This window comes from Aythya ferina (genome assembly GCF_964211825.1).
Source record: "Aythya ferina genome assembly, chromosome: 23".
NCBI classification, from domain to species: domain Eukaryota; kingdom Metazoa; phylum Chordata; class Aves; order Anseriformes; family Anatidae; genus Aythya; species Aythya ferina.
This window is the reverse complement of record NC_140321.1, coordinates 4516648-4537702: the sequence shown is the minus strand read 5'-3', so window position 1 is coordinate 4537702 and position 21055 is coordinate 4516648. Positions and strand designations below refer to the sequence as shown.

At 53.0% G+C, this 21055-nt stretch overlaps 1 protein-coding gene across 9 annotated transcripts in view; it reads right to left on the bottom strand.

Moving 5' to 3' along the window:
• KANSL1 (KAT8 regulatory NSL complex subunit 1) overlaps window positions 1-21055 on the bottom strand; it is a 91765-nt gene that overhangs the window by 63089 nt on the left and 7621 nt on the right. Inside the window, exons 1-3 of one of the 9 annotated variants that reach the window (XM_084496207.1) lie at window positions 20111-20298; window positions 18932-19107; window positions 8682-10068 (exon numbers count right to left, since the gene is read on the bottom strand). In XM_084496207.1, coding sequence (XP_084352333.1) covers window positions 8682-9985 — 1304 coding nt within the window. In that variant the 5' untranslated portion in view covers window positions 9986-10068; window positions 18932-19107; window positions 20111-20298. Of the gene's footprint in view, window positions 1-8681; window positions 10069-17074; window positions 17407-18370; window positions 18394-18931; window positions 19108-19771; window positions 19791-20110; window positions 20301-21055 lie in introns of those variants that run through there. The other 8 variants (XM_084496208.1, XM_084496212.1, XM_084496213.1 and 5 more) reach the window with 8 other exon arrangements.

Sequence of the window (21055 nt, the reverse complement as noted above, 5' to 3'; positions counted from 1 at the left end):
CACTGCAAGGTCACCTGAACCGCAGCGCCTTTGGCTGCCCTCCGCTGCTGCTGCTTGCCAAGAAGTGGGCAGAAACGCTGGGCTGGGACGGCTGCGGGGGCTGCAACGCACAGCTCACATCCACAGCCCCTCAAACGTCTGCACAGGCACCCCTCTCTGAACCCTTTTTCCTCCAAAAACCATTTTTTTTCCATTTTTGTGACTTCTGTCTATTAAATCTACATAAAAAAGCAGCACTTCTTACCCAAGAGTGGATTGGATTTGAAAACGCAGTGTAACAGCAGCAGCCCTGAAGCAGCAAAAGCTCAATATCGGTCATTAAGTGGGAGCCACCGGGGAATTTGCTAAATGAAGATTGCCTGGAAAGCCACATCAGCTCCCCTGCCACAAAGCCTTCCAAACGGAGCCGTCCCATTTTTAACCCAACCGAGCTCAAAGAAAAATCCGGGCACACAAAGGGGCCAACAGCTCCCAATATTTAACCAAGTATCATAAAAAGAAAACGAGTTCCAACTGCACACGGGCTGGGTTCAGAACTACTCGTGAGATAAGATAGTTTTTGCCCGGGCTTGGAAAATGATTGATAGCAAAATGCTTCCAGAGCTTCACCTCCGGTACCAGAGAGGAAGGACTTCATGGCAAACACTCCCAAGAAAACTGAAGCTCTTATTTTCTGTTCTCTAGCCTGGGAAAGTTTTATCTACACAAGGCTGATGGCTCAGGACCGTAAGTTAAACCACCATCTCCCACCTAGCCTCGTTTTTCCTGCTCCCACCAGAAAACACCACCCGACTTCCCTCCGATTCACGCCGCCTCCCATTAATATTTTACAGTCCTGCCTTATAGAAATAAAAACCCTGCAACACTCCTCACAACATCATTATGTGTTACTATGGCAACTGCGAAAATGTCACAAATCCGAGCCCAAATCCCTGCTGCATGAGGAATACCTTGCTCCTCCTCACCTCCCCCTTTGCGAAGTCGAGGACCGAATGTTTTGAGCCTCGTTTAAAAGCCACCATCGGAGCACCGACGGGTGCTGCTGCTTTTGCACCACTTTCATTTAGTGAATATTTCATTAAGCAGGCAGCCGAGTGATGTGACGTTTCACAGGTCACCCCCGGCGTCTGCTGGGGGCACTTTTTAAGTTCATCGAGTCCCAAAAGCATCTGAGAACTGGACAGGGACACCTGGAGCCGCAGGGCCGTCCGCAGCGAGGTGCCAAGGGCTGCTCCCTGCCTGCCCCTCCGTGTCAGCGAGGGGTGACACAAACCCTGTAGTTACACTGCCATGTCACTAGTAGTGACAGCATACAGAAGTCTGGGGTTTTGTTCATATATATTTCTCTTTACATTCCTGGTGCTTTTACTATGCTTGCTCAGAAGTAACTATTACCGATAATTATGCCAAATCAAGAATAAGACTTGGATTTAACACCAGTTATTCTCCTGTTCCAAACTTGCTGGTAAATTTGATCTGATTTTGTATGATCAAATTCTGGCACCATTCAGTTTCCATCCTTTACTGGAGGAGGGTGTTCAAATCAATAAGGGAAGCATAACTGGACACGTATCTCTGGAAGTATCATTATACTGGTTAAAAGACACAAGATTTTTACTGGCCTGACAGCACAAAGTCTTAGGATTCCCCTGGATGTGCGTAGGCCTGAGCTGGATTTACCTTTTTTCAGCTGTGATACCAATTGCCTCCTTCGCAGGGCAGCACGAATTACTCCGTGCCGCCAGCAGAAGCATCACGAGGTGTTCCCAGCCCCGCTCTGCCACCACGAGCCAGGAACAGCTCGCCCTGCAGCTAAGTATGGGGGGAAAGAGCCCGCTGCCGAGCGGCTCCTCTTCATCAGCTATCCTTCAGCAGGATCACAGCTACCAGCCTGCACCCTCCCAGGGGCACGAGGGGTTTGGCACAAAGCTGGGGGGCTACGGGCTGTAGGCACCTGCAGTGGGACCCGCTTGCAGCAGAGGTTGATGCCTCTTTTTTTGGGGAAGCTGAGGGGCAATCTAAGCTCTCAGCAACACAGGTTTTCAGCAGCTCCTTTTCAAGTGTTTTTTCCAGCAGGGCATCCCCTCTGCTGCTCCTGAGGTGCTGTGCACGCTCTGCAAACACATCCCAGGCACCAAAAGCCTTGGCTCTGCGTGGCCGTGCCCAGTACCCTGCCCAGAAGGAGCTTGTTCAGCGTGGGGGCAGAGCTGGAGCGGGTGGTCCAAAAAGCAGCCTCGCCACAGGGAAGGTCGGGGGAAAAAGGAGCTGGATGTGACTCGAGCAAACCATTTGATTTCATCAGCGACCAGCGCATCAGCAAGTCTTCCGAACACCCAGAGCTGTGAGCAGAGGGCGTTGGGGACAGCTCTGGGCGCAGCAGTGACCCAGCTCCAGCTCAGGACCCACCTGGCTCTGGGGACAGACAGGGCAACTCCAGCACTCGACTGCAATTCAAGATTGCTTCTGCTTCCCGGCTGAATTCCAGGTCAGTGCAGGTGCCTTCATCCATTTGTATTTTTAAGTCCTTTCTTTCATTCAGCAGCTAATACCTAAGTCATTTTTTTTTTTATTATTATTTTTTTTTTGTTAAGTTCCCTTTCGCCTCCAGGGGTTTCTCCCGCGGATGGCCCAGCAAAGCCATCCAGTTCTCCGAGCCTTTGAAACAAGACACTTGCAAAATGCACCACGGCCAGGGTGTGCCCAAAACACGCTCTGTGGAAAAAGCTGTTGGGGTAGTGCCAGTGCAGCAAGGAAAACATTTTTCCCCCAGCTGGAAGCCGAGCGCAGCGCTGCTGCCGAGCGAGCGCAACCAGAACGTATCTGCTGGAACGGAGAACAAAGGAGGGGGAAAAAAAAAAAAAAAAGGCAACGTTACAGCATAATGAAAACCAAAATCCTGCAGGAAGAGAAGCACATCTGCGAGGCGCACCTTTCCAGGCTCTGTAAGGAAGCCCACGTTTGCTGCTCCTCCACTTCTTGTGTCAGGCAGAGTCACTTTGCAGCTTGTATCGGCAGCGGCAGAACAAAAACGCGGCTCTGAGCCGCTTCCAGATGCCGGGGTAACAACATGGGAACCTTTTTCCCATCCCCCAGACCGGTGCGTAAGGCTTTAGTATCAGGGATCAGCTCTAAGCAGGGCCCCTTTCCTTGCTAAAACGCTAACTGCAATTGGGTGTGAGGCTGCGGGGCAGCAGGCAAGCCACCGCACCCGTCCCGAAATGCCAACCCACGTCCACAGACGTTTTGCTGCTATTCGGATGCTGTGACAAACTTTTCCCAACGCAAAGTAAAGTGAATGTTTATCCAAACCTCTCTAAAGCATCACCCACAAGTCCTGAAATACCTGAGCGAGAGCCCATTCGTTCCTCCTGGCTGTCCCCCTGGGGCAGGGCTGTAAGGACAAGGTGTGACTTCCAGGTAGCGCCAGACCCCAAATCATCCCCAGCCCTCCACCTTACTTCAAACACGAGCCCAGCACAGCCCCACAGCCTAAAATCCGGCAGAAATGTGACCCAGCAAGGGGAAAAGAGCTGAAGGAGATGGGTGATGTAGCAGACGGGTGATGCACACCCACGTGCTGCTGCTCCGCGCAGCCACCCAGCAGCACCCAGGGCAGGCACCCATGGGAGAGGCAGGGGAGGGTTTGTAGGGCAGGCGGCAGCACCAGCCCTGGAGGAAGCAGCTCTGTCGGCGCTCAGCCACCTGGATGGGAAGGTTTTCCTGCAGCACAGCACCCTGACTGTGACCCAGCACCGATACCCTCCTGCTTGGGTCCCCTCTGACACAGCCGCGACTTCAGCCCAGGGAGATGGAGTGAAACAAACTCATTGCGGGGTGAAAGCCTAAATGACCTTAACGAAGCTCTGCAGATGACAACAGGAGGACCTGGTAGGACACCCAAGCTCCCGTGTGTACTCCAGGGAGGTCTGCGTGGGGACCAGGCTGGAACAAAAAGCCCGGAGCAGCTCGCTGGGCATCCCCTGCACCTCGGCATGGCGTGCTCTGACCGTGTTTCCAGCAGCAGCAGCAGCACTCCCTTTCCTTAAGATCTTTTTCAAGCAGCGTTCTCATTTGCCCTCTTTTCTTAAAAGCAAGAGGGACTCGCACAGTGTCCTACTTACTGGGGATACCTGATTAAGCAGTTTTGAACAATGAACTGCTCCCTGCTATTCTGCTTTCACACGCAGAGCGAGCACGTGCTCAGGATTTGCTCTTTCGCTCCCTTCCCAAGCAAAAGATGTTTGAGGGGCATCACCCTTGGCCAGCAGCAGGCGCGGTCACAAGCAATTTGGGTGTGATATGTACAGATGTTCATACGCTGCTGAGAACCAGAAGGTCAGGAACTGTGCTGCAGTCCGTACCTACGAACACAACGAGGTCAAGAACAAGAAAAACACCACAAAAACACGAGCAGGTAACTGAAAAAAAATAATCATAAAGAGTAGAGAGAGTTTTATGATTGCTCTGCATAGATCAGAGCAAGTGAAACATGCTGGAGACCAGCAGGAAAAGTGTCCTTGGTCTCTGCAGAGGGGGATCTGCCACCCAAATTGCTGCTCCGTGAAGTCACCGCCATGAGAAACGTTCTTTAATAGCCCTCGAGGCTACCTTCTCGCACTCTCAATTGAAAAATAAAATCCAGGGAGAAAAATCTGAATTTCTAAATTCTCATTCCTCAGCCCTCTGATGCACCGACTGCACCTGCCCCTCCAACGACCCCTAATGCAAGCACCACAGGCATTCCTCTCCAACGCGGGGCTTTGAAATCGGTACTGACAAAAAGCATTTATTAGCGAAAAACCTTCAGCACTACTCCGGGTCCAGCAATCCCGAGCTGCAGGCAGGGTGACGCGACACAGCACGAGGGAGGAGCCAGCACACAAGCTCCCAGGCTGGGGAATGATTCACTGCAACACTGCAGTGCAGAAGGTGCTCGGATTTCCCACCAGCACAGGGGATAATTACAAAGCGTGCTACGGCATCGCGGCCAGAGGCGTCGGAACAGCCCCGACCCAAGGCACGGCACTGCCTGGCCCCTGGAGGAGGTGGCATTGAGAAGCCAGTCCCTAAAACTTGGCCTCCCTCCCAGCAGACACTCCAGGTAAGAAATCCGAACTAAAAAAAAAAAGCCAAGTTGCCATTAAATATTTGTTTCCAGTACCTTTTCAGAATGTTCCTGCGATTCTCAGGCCGAATTTGGGGAGCAGAGGCTGCCTCCCACATCACTTCCCGGCTGATGACCGCATCGTGCTCGGCGCAGGTAACTCATCAGCCAGAAATAGCTGTCGGCTCCTGAGGAAACCACCCCACAGCCAAACGCAAGGCAGTCAAAGAAACCAGCCAGACCGAGGAAGGCAGCTCCTACGGATACACGTGCACGTGAAACATTTCCCACTCTTACAGCCACGAGCACAGGGCGGCAGAAATACCAGGGCTTGGGTAACTCGCTAAACCCTCGCTCGATTGCACAAGCCAGAGCCCCCACCAGCGGCCCTCCAGCGCCGGGGGGAATCCGTGCGCCAGGCTCCAAGGCACCTTTCACAATCAGCAGCCCCCGATCCTATCGCTCTGACAGCAGTTTGGGCCCTTTCAAAGCCCCACAGGTTTCGAAGAGGCAGGAGGCTGCTGCCTACGGTCAAAAATAAGAGCAGTTGTCGACAGGGGAGGCTCCAACCTGGCTGTGCCACCACGAAGCGAGGCACTGCGCCCGCTGCTCCCATCCCCACCACCAAGCACGCTTCTGAAGCAACACCTCTGAGGCTCTTAGCTGTGAAGCAAATCGCTGCTTATGGTTAATCTGAGGGCAAATGAAGGCAGCGGGGGGGTCCTTGAGCCAGGGAAGTCTGCAGCTGCGCACCAAGAGCCGGCCCAGCCCGCGCGCACTTGGTTCCACGTTAGCCGCATGGGAGCCAAGAGCAGCTCATTAAACCAAGCCCATAGCTGGCAGGGCTTCCCAAAAAAGAAGGTGTAACGAATACCTCCCTGCTTTGTTTATGCATTACACGCTGGCCTGGTTATCTGCTCCAATGGCAGCGCCTTCCCAGGCAGCAGGGAGCTTTAGGAGGACCCAGCGAGTCCTGGTGTGCGCCTACTGCTACGGGGAGCTGCGATCTCCGCCGAGACGCTGCCTCTACAGCCAAGACCAGGCCTGAGCAGCGCAAATGCTTCAAGTCTGTCCTTGACCAGATAGTGATTCTGGAATGCCACCGTGCCAGAAAAACTCAAAGGTCAGCTCTTATCTCAGCATGATGTAAACAGGTCTTTGTTTCTTTCGCATGCTTCTACTTCGGTCCCAGAGGCGGGCGGCGACTCGGCCGCTCGCTGCCAGCCAGACGCAGGATTTGAAGAGTCAGAATTTGAAGAGTCACTCTCGCTAGGGAGCGAGAAGGCAGCAAGCGAGTCCTTGGGAGAAGGAAGGAGCAGCCAGAAACAATACCCAACCACGGGAACCCGGCTGGGGGATCAGGCAAAGTTTTCGCACCCATTACCATACTCCGTCTCCCTGCTGAAATTATGAATACAATAAAAGTCTTCCCAATAATAAATAAATTCTTCAAGCTGCAAAACCCAGCTGTACTTGAGCAAGCCTGCGACAAGCCTCTGCCCTTCTGCGCTCGCACAAACACCAAAGAACGCCTCTGTACAAGCAGCTGGCCCAAGGCAGCTCTTCCCCCTCCTGCCACCGCGCTGCTCGCGGATGTTCAGCCGCGTGCACCAGCTCCTGAGCTCGACTCCAGGAGTTTGGGTAAGGAGCACAAACGCGCATTCAGCCTCAGCAGCACCAGAGCTCATGAGACCCAACGTCAAAGCGCTCGCACCAACAGGACGGTCGATGCTGGAAAGAGCAATTAGTAAATCCCCAGAGGCGTAAACTTTAAACTAGGCTTGGTGGGCCTGGCCTAGATGCCACTGTGCGTACACAGCGGCTTCTGAAACAGCAGACAACAGAAGGATCATTCTTTTTATTGGCTTTACAAATCTTTGGCTTTTAACGAGTACTCGGGAGGCCGGGGAATGGCAAGGCATGACTAACAGAAAGGGCAGAAAAGTCAGCAAAGAATTTCACGCGTCGTGTCTCTGAATACCGCACTTCCTCTGGGGATTGCGATGAGCGGCACAGGGATTTCACTTTGCTCGACGACACGGGAACCTACGAAACCCGCAACGTGGAAAATTTAATATTGCTTTGGACAGACAATAGTGTCAAGTGCCACCTCCAATAAGAGCTACAATGCTTCTGAATTCAACTTCACTACTAATCCCAACACAGTAAGTTTGGGGATGTTATACAACGGGAATGAAGTTACCCAACTCTTTGCTACCAGCACCAGGGCCAAAAGCCTGTGCCCAACCAGCACAGATCACATGCCCAGCTGCTAGCTCCGCGCTGAACTCATCTAGAGTTAAAGACTTCACATACAGAAATTCACCTAATGCTAACATCCCAAAAACAATGTGAAATTCAGCTGGAATTTAATGCCTGAGAGCCGCAATATACATGTTTATTAGCTCTTATCATGTGAGCGTGTTTTCTGTGGGAGGCTCCAAGGTACCAAGTACGCACGCTGTCCGTGTCCACCTGCCTACTTCAGTGAGATTTATGTCACGGCACTTGACCGGCCATAAACGTGACTTTGGACAACAGGAATCAAAATACATCCAGCCAGTTCTCCACAGCTACCTGCACAAACCCAGAACAGCGCGGGTATGCCAACAGCGTCCCCAGCCAGGGAGGAGCACCGTGGCCGTGCAGAGCTTTCCGTCTGTGCTTCAGCCCGAGGGTCAACCGGGATGGAACCGATCTGCTGAGGCAAGCAACATTTCACACAGCCCAAACACACAACGCGGCCTTTTAAGAGATTTGTTCAAAACTACCCTGATAAGCCATCCCAGGACAGATGCTTTTCTTTGGGAGAAAAGTTTCCCTTGTTCCTTGACCTGTCTCAAGACCGTTTTCCTTGATGCGGGTTTTCCTCCTCCACACACAAGTTGACAGCTAAGACTTTGGCAAACAGGATACAGTTAGCAACCTATTAGCCGCTGTCATCATCTAATGCAACTCATCACAAATAATAAGAAAATTCCCAACAGTGACTTCCCAGAGGTTAAGGAAGACGACACACTCACTTTACACTTCTACTGCCACTCAGCCCAAATCCTTTAAGATTTATTTTTTCTTTTTTACCCCCAGGCAGTTTAACCAAAAAATATAAGAAATAAATAAAAAACCATCACCAGTCTGCAGTCAGTGAAGATTCAGGCTGGCCTTACTTTACATAACTGGTTTACAACAAAGGTCCCCATTGTAAAAAGACAAATATTTCATTTCGGGGACAGGGCCAACACATAAGCAAGAGAGCAGAGAGAACTGCTCATAGTATTTCAGGTTTGTACCTGCAGCATGCCTGAGCTGCTCCAGCCAGCCTCTTTCCAGGACTTGCTGCTCTGAAGGAACACCAAGGACTGCAGGACGCATGGAGGATTTTAACTTCAGCGCTCCATGCGCTGCCTGAGCTAGAAGTGTGCCACAGATCACACCACACTGATTTTAACAATTATTTCTTTGATCTAAGCCCATCAGAAGAGAAAGGTGTTCCTACAAAATCCAGATTCTCCATCTGCCACCTTTCCCCTTGCTCTCCCCCCTGCCAGCGGTAAGGCAAAGCACGACTGCTACTTACAGTGGTACGTGGGGTTGTTCTGGGTCTGCTTTGGTCAGTTCCTCCTCTTCGACGTCAGACTCTCCTCCCGAGCTGCTGTCAGTGACATCCGAGTCAAACGCTTGTTCGCTGGATCTCAAGTTGGCCATACCACTGGCCGTGAATCTCTCCAGTTCTTCCGATATCGAATCGCTCTTCAAGAAGCTGCTTAGGCCTTCTGAAGTAACTGTCTCGCTTGCAGCTTTCCTCAAAGCTGCTTCTGCCTTTCTGGTCAACATCAACTGGCTCCGATGCCTCAGGGGGTCCAAGGTTGGAAGCTTGCTCAGAGTTTTCTCCAAGAAGCCACCCAACTGCTGCTGGATGTGCCTCTCCACCTGCTTCGCCTGCACCACTTGCAAGCGCTTCTGCAGCCTGCGAGCCCGGTTCTCGATGTCTGCCTGCCGTCGCAGCAATGCCCTCGTCCTCATCTCGGAGTCGAGAGCACTGTGGTAACCGGCCAGCAGAGAAGGTTTCTGCTCCTCCGACTTACCGCTCCCGAAGTCTGAGTGGCCAGCAGCACCGGGCAACCTGCTCTCCCCACTGCCACCCTCGAGCACCCGCTGCTGCTCCATGGAATTAAGGGAAGATTTGTTTGCAGTGCTATTATTGCTAAACGGAGTCGTGTGCTCGGCATCAAGGCTTCGGTGTGGAAGAGTGCAATTGGTCAACCCGGTCTTCAAATCCCCTGATTCGGAACCCCCTGCGTTATAGTCAACGCCCTGGAGGGCAGCGGCAGGAGGAGCACACTTCCCACCATTCAGAGCACTCGAGTTTTCATGGTCTGAATTGGTACTTTTGGCCAATTTCTTGGCCAAGCCGTTCACAGGCGCTTGCGGGAGAGGTGGCTGGCTATTAGTACTCATTGTTTTTAGATTCTCCAAAGTAAATTCCAACACCGGTTGCCTCCCCAACAGATCGCTTGTTTTCAAGAAGGACTGAGATAATAGAGAGTGAGATTTAAGGACTGTCTGCTTGTTGAAGACTCCTTGCAGCTTCAGAGGCTCTTTTGAAGGAACAGATGTAACATCCGAGCAGAGATAAGAGGCCACTAGCGGCTGCAGCTTGCCCAGCTCTTCCTTCGTGGGGTTGTTTCGGAAATCTAAACTGGGATCCTCTGGAGCAATGGCTTTCCTTTTGGTGCCGTTGGCAGCCAGGAGGATGTTGTTGGCGTTGCCGTTGCTCTCGGCACTGCCAGGCGACAAGGTGGAGGACGGGGGAGCCAGCTTGAATCGGATGTGGTGAGCTTCAGCTGCTGCGTCAGTGAGAGCGGGCGCCATCGCAGCCATTCAGCACAGAGAGACGGGAAGTCCAGCCTCTCCCGGTGCCGAGGCCAGCTCCACTGCCTCCCACTGCCTCTCCTGAGGACAGCCTGCAAAAGAGAAGGAGAAGGAGACAGTGAGGCACTGCACTTACATCGGATGCCATAAGCAAGACAACAGCAACCAGAGGTACCGACTCAACGGGCGTGCCATCCTCCCCCTGCCACCACCAGCCCCGTGCCGAGCGGAGCCACCCAGGTGCCAGCAGGGTTAGGGCAGAAGCAGCAACACGCGAGCTGGCCCCGGCGATCTTCCCAAGCTGGTGCTTTGAACTACTGTCCTCATCTCACAGACCATCCACCAAGCGCAGCCGCATCCTTCCAGGCCTTTGTGAAAGGTTTGGCTCTGGGTACCCACAGCCCACTGCTCAGTGCCACCGGCTCGCCAACTTTCTCTTGAAAATCCTTGAGCTGTGCCTATAAAAAACTTTTCACTACTTTTACTGCCAACTCAGGTGTAAGAAGTGACAACGCAGAACTGGAACGTGCAACAGAGACAGGGCCCGAGGGGAAAAAAATTCTCCATACGCTCCAAATCCCAGTAGCTAAAGAAACCCCGCAATCCCACACGGGCTGGGAACCCCATCGCTTCCCTGAGAGCGAGCCCTGGACTTCAAGGAAGCCGGTTCCCTGCTGTGTATGAAGCCTACTTTCCCAGAAGTTCATTTCCGAATAAGCCAGGTGATTTCCAGCGTTAGCTATTTCCATTTCTCTTTCAAAAACATGGATAAAGATTAACTCACACGCACCATGACGGAGCACTTCTACACTGGCCGTAAGAGCGAGCCGCTGGCTTAACTCAACTAGATCAAACAAGAAAAATAACCAAAGGCATTTCATTCATATCCACTGCAACCTTTTTTTTTTTTCCCTAGACATCAAGTTTCTAATAATTTACCTACTTCCTTTACCATTAAGCATCAGCAATTTTAATGCCTTTTTTTGTTCCAGCTGCCTTCACAGAGCCCCCAGGACAGGCTGTGCTAACAGTACGAGCTACTTTACCCTCCTTGCGCTGCAGAAGTTGTGAAGCTCCTTCACAAGCTGTTTCAATGTCAAGCTAATAACACGGAATCGCCCTGATGTCTTGCCTGATAATGCCAATCCTCTAATTTCACATAAATTTGCATAAGCTTGTTGTAGCTGTTCATTAACGCACCCCAATGACCAAATTAATACACCATTAGATAGTCCTCGCTTATCCTGTGACAAGTTTGAAGATGTTGAACGAGCAAAATTCAGCAGGCAGCTTTGGTTTGGGCCTTGTTCGGCTGCACCGATGTTGCTCCCCTGTGTAAGACCAAACAATTAAGGCAACCTCTGGTTTAATTCCCACTCATGTCTGCTCTCAGAGCTCTACCCTCCTCCTCGTGGACCTTCAAGCACTGCAAGATGAGCATCTCGACCTCCTTCTCCAACTGGGAATCGAGCAGGGTGCTCAGGTCAGACCACGAGCAACCCAAGAGCAACCCCAGCTCTCCCCCATGCAGGTTGGGGCTCTACTTCCCAAAAATAAAGCAGAGCAAGACCAGTAGAGATGAAACCTTTTCCAAACGGATCGCTGATACTCTCGCCAGGTCCACAACTCACCACCTCCAGTCCTGCTCACGCTTGCCCAGCCTGCAGAAGGGTGGCACAGAGGAAGACAATAGGGAAAAAGGAGACACTCATGGGGGAACTGGTTAAAAAACAAGCACAGAGCTACTAGGGATGAGTTCAGACTTCAGAAGTCCCCTGCTGACAGAACTTAACCTCTTTTGTAATCAGCTATACTTTGTCCTCACTGAAAAGAAAGTACGCTGCACACCTAAAAATTTAATGTACATCGCACTGAAAATAGTTTTGAAGTCATCGTTTGGGTCCATAAATAATGACGATGACTCTTCGGGGCAGAAACAAAAAAAAAGGAACCTGCAGGGAACTTTCCACTTGTAGCTAAGATGCCCTTGGGAGAGGAGGGAGGAAGAGTGCCGGAATAAAGGACTTCCCCCACTCCAGCCTCCTACCAAGACCTCCAACCAGACATGAATACCAGGAGGGAATGAAGAAGGCAGCAGGATCACGCTGGCCTGCCTTGCAAAGGGAGGCTCTGGATCAGTGCTCTTCACCACGACTGCCACCGTAACATCACAAGGGAATGAGAGCAGCTTTGTGAACGCCCTCACTGCAAAAGAGCAGAAAAATCCACGCCTGGTGCAGAGGGCAGCGATTCACTGCGGACACGTCCGCACCGCGCTGCAGCCGTTGAAGTTTACCAGGGCTGAAAAGGATTTCGGAGTAAATTTGTAGGTCATCAACTTCAGTTAAATTAAGAGAAGTAAGAAAAGGGAAGCAAAACTTTCATGCTGCCTCTTCCTCCAGGTTAGCAAACTCGCTTTAAAGAGAAAACCCTCCTCCCAAGCTAGAGCAACCCCCCCGCCTTCACTCTGAGTTGGGTGCACAACATTTCAACCCTTCTGAAGCCCGGGAAGACACCCTTCAGAGTAAGGCTTTGCTCTGGTAGCTTACAGATGACCTCCAGAAGTATTGGGTGCATGGCTTTTTATTTAAATCCTTAAAAACCGTGTTTCCCTAACACTGACTTAGCTCCCTACTGCTCTGAGCAGCCTTGGGAAGAAGCGCTCCGACCATCTGTGTGCGTGCTTCCCCCTTGGCTCTGCTCATGGGTTTTGCTTGTTATTACAGCCCCATCACAGCATCTCTACCTCCTTCCTCCAAAACTGGGGGGAGAGGGCAGGAGGCACCTCGGAGGTGGGTGTGGGGACGAGGAGCAGGGGTCAGGGACACACGGACACAGCCCGAGGAGCTCTGAGCGGCTCTGGGAGCGATCTGGCAGTAACTCTAACAACCCACCCCACCAGCCTGAACCTTGCCTGCCCCTGGGACTCAAACCATGCTGCAAAGTTCTCCCTGAGCTGCTGTCACCCACCAAGATCAATGCCAGCGCCCACAGGTCCCATTTTTTGGTATTCCTCCACCAAGGGCCTGCGACTCCTGGCACCAGAGCTGGCAGGCTCATAGCCCTCAGGAGAAGCCCGCTCCAAGCCCTGTTGTGGACATTGGAGAGCACCACAAACTCCACACCTGCCCTCAGCAGCCACAGCACCACCCTCATGCACGCCTCGGCCTGGATTTTGCTTCAAAACCCCCAAAAAGGAGCTTCTTCTGGAAGGGCGACGCACAGCCAGCCTGAGAGCAGCGCTCCGAATCCACAAGCACATCCTTGATTTTTCACTTCAAAACTAGAGCACTGGCAAAGCAGTTAGCGTTAATTAACAGAGGAAAGATGAAAGGCTGTAGCACAGCAGTTAAAAACAGGGTAACCGTAGCTCGCCCAAGCTTCCTGAGGAGCACGAGCCAGGCCACCGAGGGAGGCGAGTCACCGGGCCGACTCGGTCAGGTGGCTCCAGCCACAGCCCCACGTGCACGGCGCTCGCATTCAAATCCTCACCCGCCTCCCAAAAATCAGAGCAAAGGGAAAAGCGTCAGCAAGGCCGAGGAAACGACGGGAGGGTAGGAGAAGCACGAGGACGGGGGCCGGTCACGCTGCCGCCGCAGAGGCCATCGGGTCGCAACGCCCCCGAAAACGATCTTCCTGCAGCACGCCGACTTCGCCAGGTTTGGAAACTCGATTTTAGAGCCGGCCCTTGAAAGGAGAACTGGCTTTCCAAGCACACCGGTTTGTGCAACGCCTCATGATATAAGCCCTGAACGGACACGGGGAGTTTTTGTTCTCTGAGAAGTTGTGACGGGAGTTTCGGGAGGGGGGAGAAACCAAGCACCTGTGCTCGCAGGAAGGCTCACAAGAAGCGGAGGGCTCCAAGCACCAGGGGCCTTGCCACCCGGCTGCCCCCAGGCCTTGGCCACCCCACACACACCTCCAGCCCCACAGACGGCCTTGCCACCCGCTGGCACCGCTCACAGCCACCTCCCGTCGGTCTGAATTCCCCAAATTGCCGTTTGAACCCTCACACGGAGGGAATTCCGCGTGTGAACGTCACCATCTCCCCTTTCACCACGCGCCCAAGCAGGCCGGGGCTGCTCTGTGAGGGCTTCGAGGCCCCCTCGCTGCCCCAGATCTCCTCCAAACCCACTCCGGGACTTGCCCTTTTCCTACTCTTTGTGTTAGAAATGGGGACAGAGGAGGTTATGGGAACCCACACCAAGCTCAATGTGTGCACAAAGGGCCAGGCATCAAAGTCTCTTCGTACCTGGCACCGCGACCACCTTCCAGCCCCCCCAACTCCACGTCCTGGCAGCAGGGGCCACACGTGGGGGCTCAGCACCTCACATCGGGTCCTGAGGGAGGGTCCCTCCGAGCCAAAGGCCATGCAGATAAAGAGACCCCAAGGGAAGCGAGCACCAGGCCGGCTCCCACTTCCCCCCTCACCTCCTCCATGCCCAGGCAGCTCCGCAGCCTGCGGGGTCACAACCAGCTTTGAGAAGAAACTTTGTGAGGATGAAATCCCCTCATACCCCATTCTGCGGCCGAAAGGCGGCATCTGAGCTCCTAACCCCACAGAGCAACGTAAAATGCAGGCACTTGACGCGAAGCCAACCCCCTGAGCCCAGAAATACTGTTTAATAACAATACTGCACAACATGCACAGCGGATTCCCTCCACACCTCTTGTATCACCCCTCAACATTTTATGGTTGTCAGACACATGTCTACCAATTTAGGGAGAGATTCACAGAAGTAACTCTCAAAGCTTTAAGAAAACGTGACAGGCAAGTACAGGACGATGAAGTTATCGATAACCCAGTGGTCACATGCAGTTTGGCAGCCAGCGTGCCTGTAATGACCTACATTTGGGAAACGGGCCCCTTTTTCCTCTTCTCTTTTTTTTACAGAAAGAATGAAAAAGGTGAAGAACGTACTGGAGAACTGCAGATTTTTAAAATATATCCCTAAGTATCTTCTGTGTATATTAACGCAACAGACCAGCTCCTAGTCAACCAGGGAAAAATAACTATTTTAACATTAACTTCCCAGGGAATTGTACTTCTGCTCTACAGCAAAAAAGGAGGAATTACTAAGCTCCAATTTTATAGCCTTTGTTTCCAAGCAGAAGCCCTCAAGATTAAAATAGAAGCTGGTCCACAGAAGTGGCAGGGTCTTCCTTCAACTTCAAAACCAGCAACCTGAGGTCTCCTTCTTCAAGTGCAGTTCTCTGTTATGTCTGAATTCCTACCAGATATAAATAAAACTCCCCATGCTTTGCATAATTTAAGGTAGAAGAGTTCTTATCAATACAATGTCAGAAAAAGAAAAAAAAAAACATCCACAAAGCCAAATTAACTGTCATCTCCCTAATCAAAAGTATGGAAAGTCAAATAATTTGAAGCAAGAATGACTTCACCGGGTAAACGAAGCGTCTGGAGATAAAAATACCCCTTGCTTTTAGGTTACTCTTCAGAACAAAGTTGTTTTCTACAGCCAAATATAAAGCAGCATGGTTTAAAAAACAATAGTGGGACATTTGCAGAAAGCAGCAGTCTGACAGAGTACTAACAAAGACAAAAAACAAGCTTTAATTATTAAATCCAGGTCTCCCCCCTCATCCAGTATCAGAGAGATTTTGTTTTTCTTTCGCATAATCTGGGCAAGTTGCCCAGGAAATATGAAAACCTGAACTCAGGACTCAGAGAGCAAGTTAAACAAAAAACAGAATTGCCTCTTCAGTTTAAAGACACATTTCCATTCAGTAGGTGCTGTTATATCCACCTCTGTGCAAAAGCATACATGGATTTTTATTTTTTTTATTTTTTATTTTTTAACCAAATCTCAAAACCCCTGCCCTGTAAACGGTACCACCTTGATCCTTGGTGCTTTAAATGCTGCCCAAGGACTGTCACTAGAAGCCTTGTGTTAACTGCTGTCGTGTTAACTGCTCTCCACCACGAAGCAACAGGCCAGAGGAGCAGAATTAAGCATCCCAACCACTCGATCCCTGCCCTATCTGGCGGGCCAGCCTCCTGCTGGGTTTAAATACCTTACATTGAATGGAGTTCATGAGAGCTCTCCGGATACGTATGCTCAGCTAACTGCAGATCTCAGCTTTTATTACTCCTCAGATCTCACAGCAGAGAGAACAAATCCAGCAGGACTGCCATGGCAGCTACTAAAGCCAAGCCGACACGAACTCCAGAACAGAGATGCTCACTGAATGGAAGATGATGCCCGATCACACAGCACAGGTTCCTTTTTATGGGCCACGACTACAGCCTGAACTCACTTTTTTGCTGTTTCTCATTCAGCGTAAGGCAACTCGCTGGTAACCCTTCCCATGGTATCCTGTCACTGCAGACCTCGACAGGAAGTTATGAAGATTTCAGAGAGGAGAATCGTGAGGTCTGACAGAGCTGAAAATGAGAAGTCTTTAAGGTCCATCTTCTGCTAACATCTCCAAGGTCCAAAAATCTAGAAAAGCTCTCCACATCACACCAGATTATCTCAATTATTATTTTTTTAATAGCTAGTTTTTTTAAACACTTGGCTATCCACTAAAAAAAAAAAGTTTGCAGCCAAAGATTAAGTAACAGATGAAGATGTGGCCTGTTGAGGCTGACAGCTACTCCCATTTCCTCTCTTCAGATGCAATTGTTATCCTTTTTCCTTGTTCTGTTAGATAAACAGCACAGCTCCACCACTAAATTCAGACAGTGTGCTCTCAAAACTCTGTCCCCTGGAATTAAGTCTCCACGCCTATTAGCATATCCCATTTTGCTGCAGTCATCTGCTAACAAGAGTTCAAAATATGGGGGCTGGGGGGGGAACCAACTTATTTCCCTTATTTTCTGCCTTTCTTTAAAACCTGACCAGGAACTTATCCACAGCCCTCTTCCAAAAGCAGCGGCCTGAACTCAGGCTGGAAGGACACGCACGGGGTTTAAAGGAATTGTGTTTACCAAACCCCACAGCACCAGGACTCTCGCAGATTTCACTGCGACAACCCCTGTGCCTGGTGAGAAGAAACAGAAAGCTTTTTCTTCCAGCTTCAACTATTTGTTACAGAAAGCTGCAGCCTTGAAGATGCGGCTGAACCGCTACTTACAGGGCAGGGAAGGATTCTCAAAGCAAGCGGCATTCTGGAGCTGGCTCCGCTCATCAGTCCTGACAGACACTGTATTCCTGCAAGTTTGGAGCTGGGACGTGGTATTTAGAAAATGCAGCAGGGGAAACGGTGCTCCTCCTGTCACCTGCCATGCCGGCTGTCCCGATACCAAGCAGCTCCTTGTAACGAAGCTACAACCACTCCGAACACACGTGCAAAGTCACATATCACAGGGTCTCAGCACAACGTGATCCAACCGAGCCACTTCCACTGAATTAAACTCCCATTTTTGCTTAAGCTGGCCCACCTGTTTCCCGCACAGCCCAGTAAAAAGCGAACGAGAAAGACAAAATCGGCTGCTGATAAACGGGACAGGCAGGGATATCACCGACTGACACTCGCAAAAAAAAAAAAAAAAAAAAAAAGTAGTTCCAGAGAAATATTAAGACCCTCCCATCGGAAGGGGAAAAATAGATGAAGTTTTGTGGGCGGGGTGGAGGGCACCACGCTGCTCGTCCTTTCTCCCCCGTCCCAAACCTTTACCCCTGCCCTCAGGCCGTGTCTTTGCCCCACTATAGGTTTAGTCCTCCCCTGCCTGGAAAAGCCTTTTGAGGCTCCTGAGGACACGCACCGCTCGCTGCCTGAGCAGGAGGAGGGTGGAGTGCTGAAACTCCAGAGACATTCTTTGTTCGGAGCGTTCATTAGATAATGGCAGTTGCGCTCTCACACACACACACACGCACAAAAAAAAAAAAAAAAAAACAGTTATAAACAGGGCAAAAGGAAGTGACTTTGGTCGAATAAGTGCTCAGCTTTCCCCCCTGGCTTTTGTGATGTCAGAATTTCACCACGTCTCCGGTTACCGAATGAGCTCCGAGGGCAGACGAGACTCGAATTCGGCAGTACAAAAAATTAAAAAAACCAAAACAACAAAAACAAAAAACCACACAAGGAATCAACCCAGCCGCATCTGCCTGCTCATCCGCTGCTTTATCATGCCTGAAGAGGGAACGACTGCTGCCGAAGCACCGCGGCTCGGCCCCGGTGCTGTCGTGGGACCCGGCTGGGGGCTGTGCCACCCTGGCAGCGCGGTGGCACCCGGCCCTCCCGCGCCAAAACCACGCCGCCCCGAGCTCGGCCCGACGGTGGCCGGCAGCGGACAGCCGGAGCCACGCGCCCGGGGCTTTCCCCACACCTCCTCCGACCCCTCTCCGTCTCCCCCCCTCTTCGTTAATCGAGGCTTCTTAATTAAAGAAATGACCGCGGCTCCAAGCCAGCCCGCCGCCCCGCTCTTACCCGCGCGCCAGCGAGCGTTCGGGGAGGAGGAAGAGGCTGAAGCAAGGGGGAGAGAAGCGGAGGTTCCTCCATGAAAACAAAGGCTATAAAAAGGACAAATGTGGTTTAAAGGGAAGGCGCTTCCCACGTTCGGGACGGGCCCTGCCGAGCTCCTAACACCCTGGAGGACCCCCCCGGAGGGATCCGGGGACCCCCCCCCCGGCAGCGGGACCCCCCTGGAGCCCTCGGCGGCGCGGCTTTTACCTCGCCTTATTTTTAGGGGCACAAATCACACCGCACGCAACACATGACATGATGTAACCGCTAACACCGAAACGGCCCAAAGCGACGCAAAAACGCACCGGTCAGCCCCAACAAACCCAAAAAAAAAAGGAAAAAAAAAAAAAAAAAGCTGCAGTTCCTCCCAGAGCCTGACCGCTTTTTATGGAAAACTACAGTTTTGTCATCCGAGGGCATTTTACATAACAGGCGGCGGAGAGCCCGCGCTCGGATCCACCTGTACACAAATTTAATTAGCAGGGAGATCGCAGCTCGGGTCGCCTTGATTTTTGGAGCAAATACCCTTCGTTTTTCAGGAATTTCGGCCGCCGCATTTTGCCTTTTTCCAAGACCTTCGGCGCCGGTCCAAAGGAGGGGAATTTCTCTCGGTGAGCACGCACCGGGAGATGCTAATCCCGTGATGAAAGTAAACAGCCGGGCCGCTCACCGAGAGCCTTTCGGGAGAGCCGCGCTCTCTGCTTTTTGAGAAAAAAAAAAAAAAAAAAATGCATTTTGGGTTGGCGGGGCCGCTCCGGAGAGGGCAAAAAAAAAAAAAAAAAAAAAAAAAAAAAAGAGAGAGAAAGAAAAAAAATAAAAAAAGAAAGAAGCAGCCGGAAAGTAAATACAGGAAAATGGCTTAGCAGATCAAACCCAGATGAAAAATTACGCTATTGTACAGCCCGGGAGCGGGGGCAGGAGCCCCGTGCCACAGCCCCGGCCCCGCTGACAGCCCCGGAGCCCCCCCGGCGGCGCTGGGAGCCCCCCCCCCGGGCTCCTTTTCCACGCGGGGCCGGGGCGAGCGTGCCCGCGTGTTGCAAGCTGGAGGTTATGCAATTTTTTTCTCCCATTTTTTTTTTTTTTTTAAAAAACCTTATTTTCTGTTTACTTTGAAAACTTCGCTTGTCCCCCACCCCCCCCCACCCCCCTTTCGGCCCCCCGTTAACCCCCCCCTAGGGCTAAAAACAGCTCCCACCCCCCCCCCTTCCCCCAACCACCCCCCCCCACCCCGCTCCCGGGGCTCCACGCGGTGCCCCCTCCCCGGTACCCCCCCCGTTTTCCCGTCCCACCCCCCAAATTCCCGGTGCCCCCCCCCTTTTCCCCGCTTCCCCCGCCACCACCGCAGCCCCCCCGGTAATACTTTACCGAGCGGCGGCACCGGGAAAACGGAGGGGGGGGGGGAATAGAAAGGGAGGGGGGCGAAACGGAGAACGGGGGGGGTAAAACGGGAAAAAGGAGGGGGTGAAACGGGAAAAGGGGGTGTTAAATAGACCGGGGGGGGGGGTTAAATGGACCGGGGGGGGGCCGCCTCCCGCCGGGTGGAGAAGTTGGGGCGGGGGCGGCCGCCGGTGCCCGTCGGGGCGCGGCGGCGCTAACAAAGGGGCAGCGGCGGCGGCGGGAGGGGAGGGGGGGGGGGGGGGGGGAAAGAACCGGGAGGGGAGGGGGGGGGTGGGGGGGGGGGGGGAGGCGCGGAGCGGCACCTACCACGTGATCGGGCGGCGAGCGCGGTCCGCCGGGGGAGGCCCCGCACAAAATGGGCCCGGAGGAGGAGGAGGAGGAGGAGGAGGAGGAGGAGGAGGAAGGCGGCGGTGCCGCAGCCGGCGCCGCTGCCCTGCCCCCCCCCTCCGCCCCCCCCCCCGCGTTTCCCCCCCTTCGGTGGGCGCGGAGCCGGGGAGGGGGGGGGGCCAAAAAAAAAAAAAAAAAAAAAAAGAGGAGGAAAAAAAAAAGGGGGTGAAAAGAAAAAATAGAAAAAAATATAAAAAATATAAAGAGGGAGGGGGGGCACACACACGCACACACGGCCCCCCCCCCCAGCCCCGGGTCGGAGCTGCGGGCGGGGCGGAGCGGAGCGGGGCTGCGGTGCTGCCCCCCCCCTCCTCCTCCTCCTCCTCCTCCCCGCCCCCCCCCTTCCCCTCCTCCCAGCGCGGTTTTGGCCGCCGCCCCCCCCCCGCCCCCCCCCCCGTGGCCCCCCCCCAAAAAAAGGCTCCGGGTGAGCGCGGCGGCGGGCGGCGCGGCTGCGAAAATGGCGGCCGGGCTCCTTGTCGGCCCTCCCCCTCCCTTCAACCGGAGAATGCACGGAGGGAGGGAGGGAGGAGGGAGGGAGGAGGGAAAAAAAAAAAAAAAAAAAAAAGTGCCGGGGGGGGGGGGTGAAAAAAAAAAAAAAAAAAAAAAAAAAAGAGGGAGGGAGGGGGTGGGGTGTGGGGGGGGGGGGGCACCGCAGCGCCCCCGCCGGTCGCCGTGCGTACCGCGCCCGGCCGCCCGCAGCCAGGGGGCCCCGCCGAGCTCCCGCCGCCGTCGTGCCGAGGAGCTGCAGTGCGGGAGGGGGGGGGGGAAAAAATTAAAAAATAAAATAAAATGGGGGGGGGCAAAGCGGGGAGGAGGGGGGGAGGGGAGGGGAAGGGGCGGGGCCCGCCGCCTATTGTCCGCCCG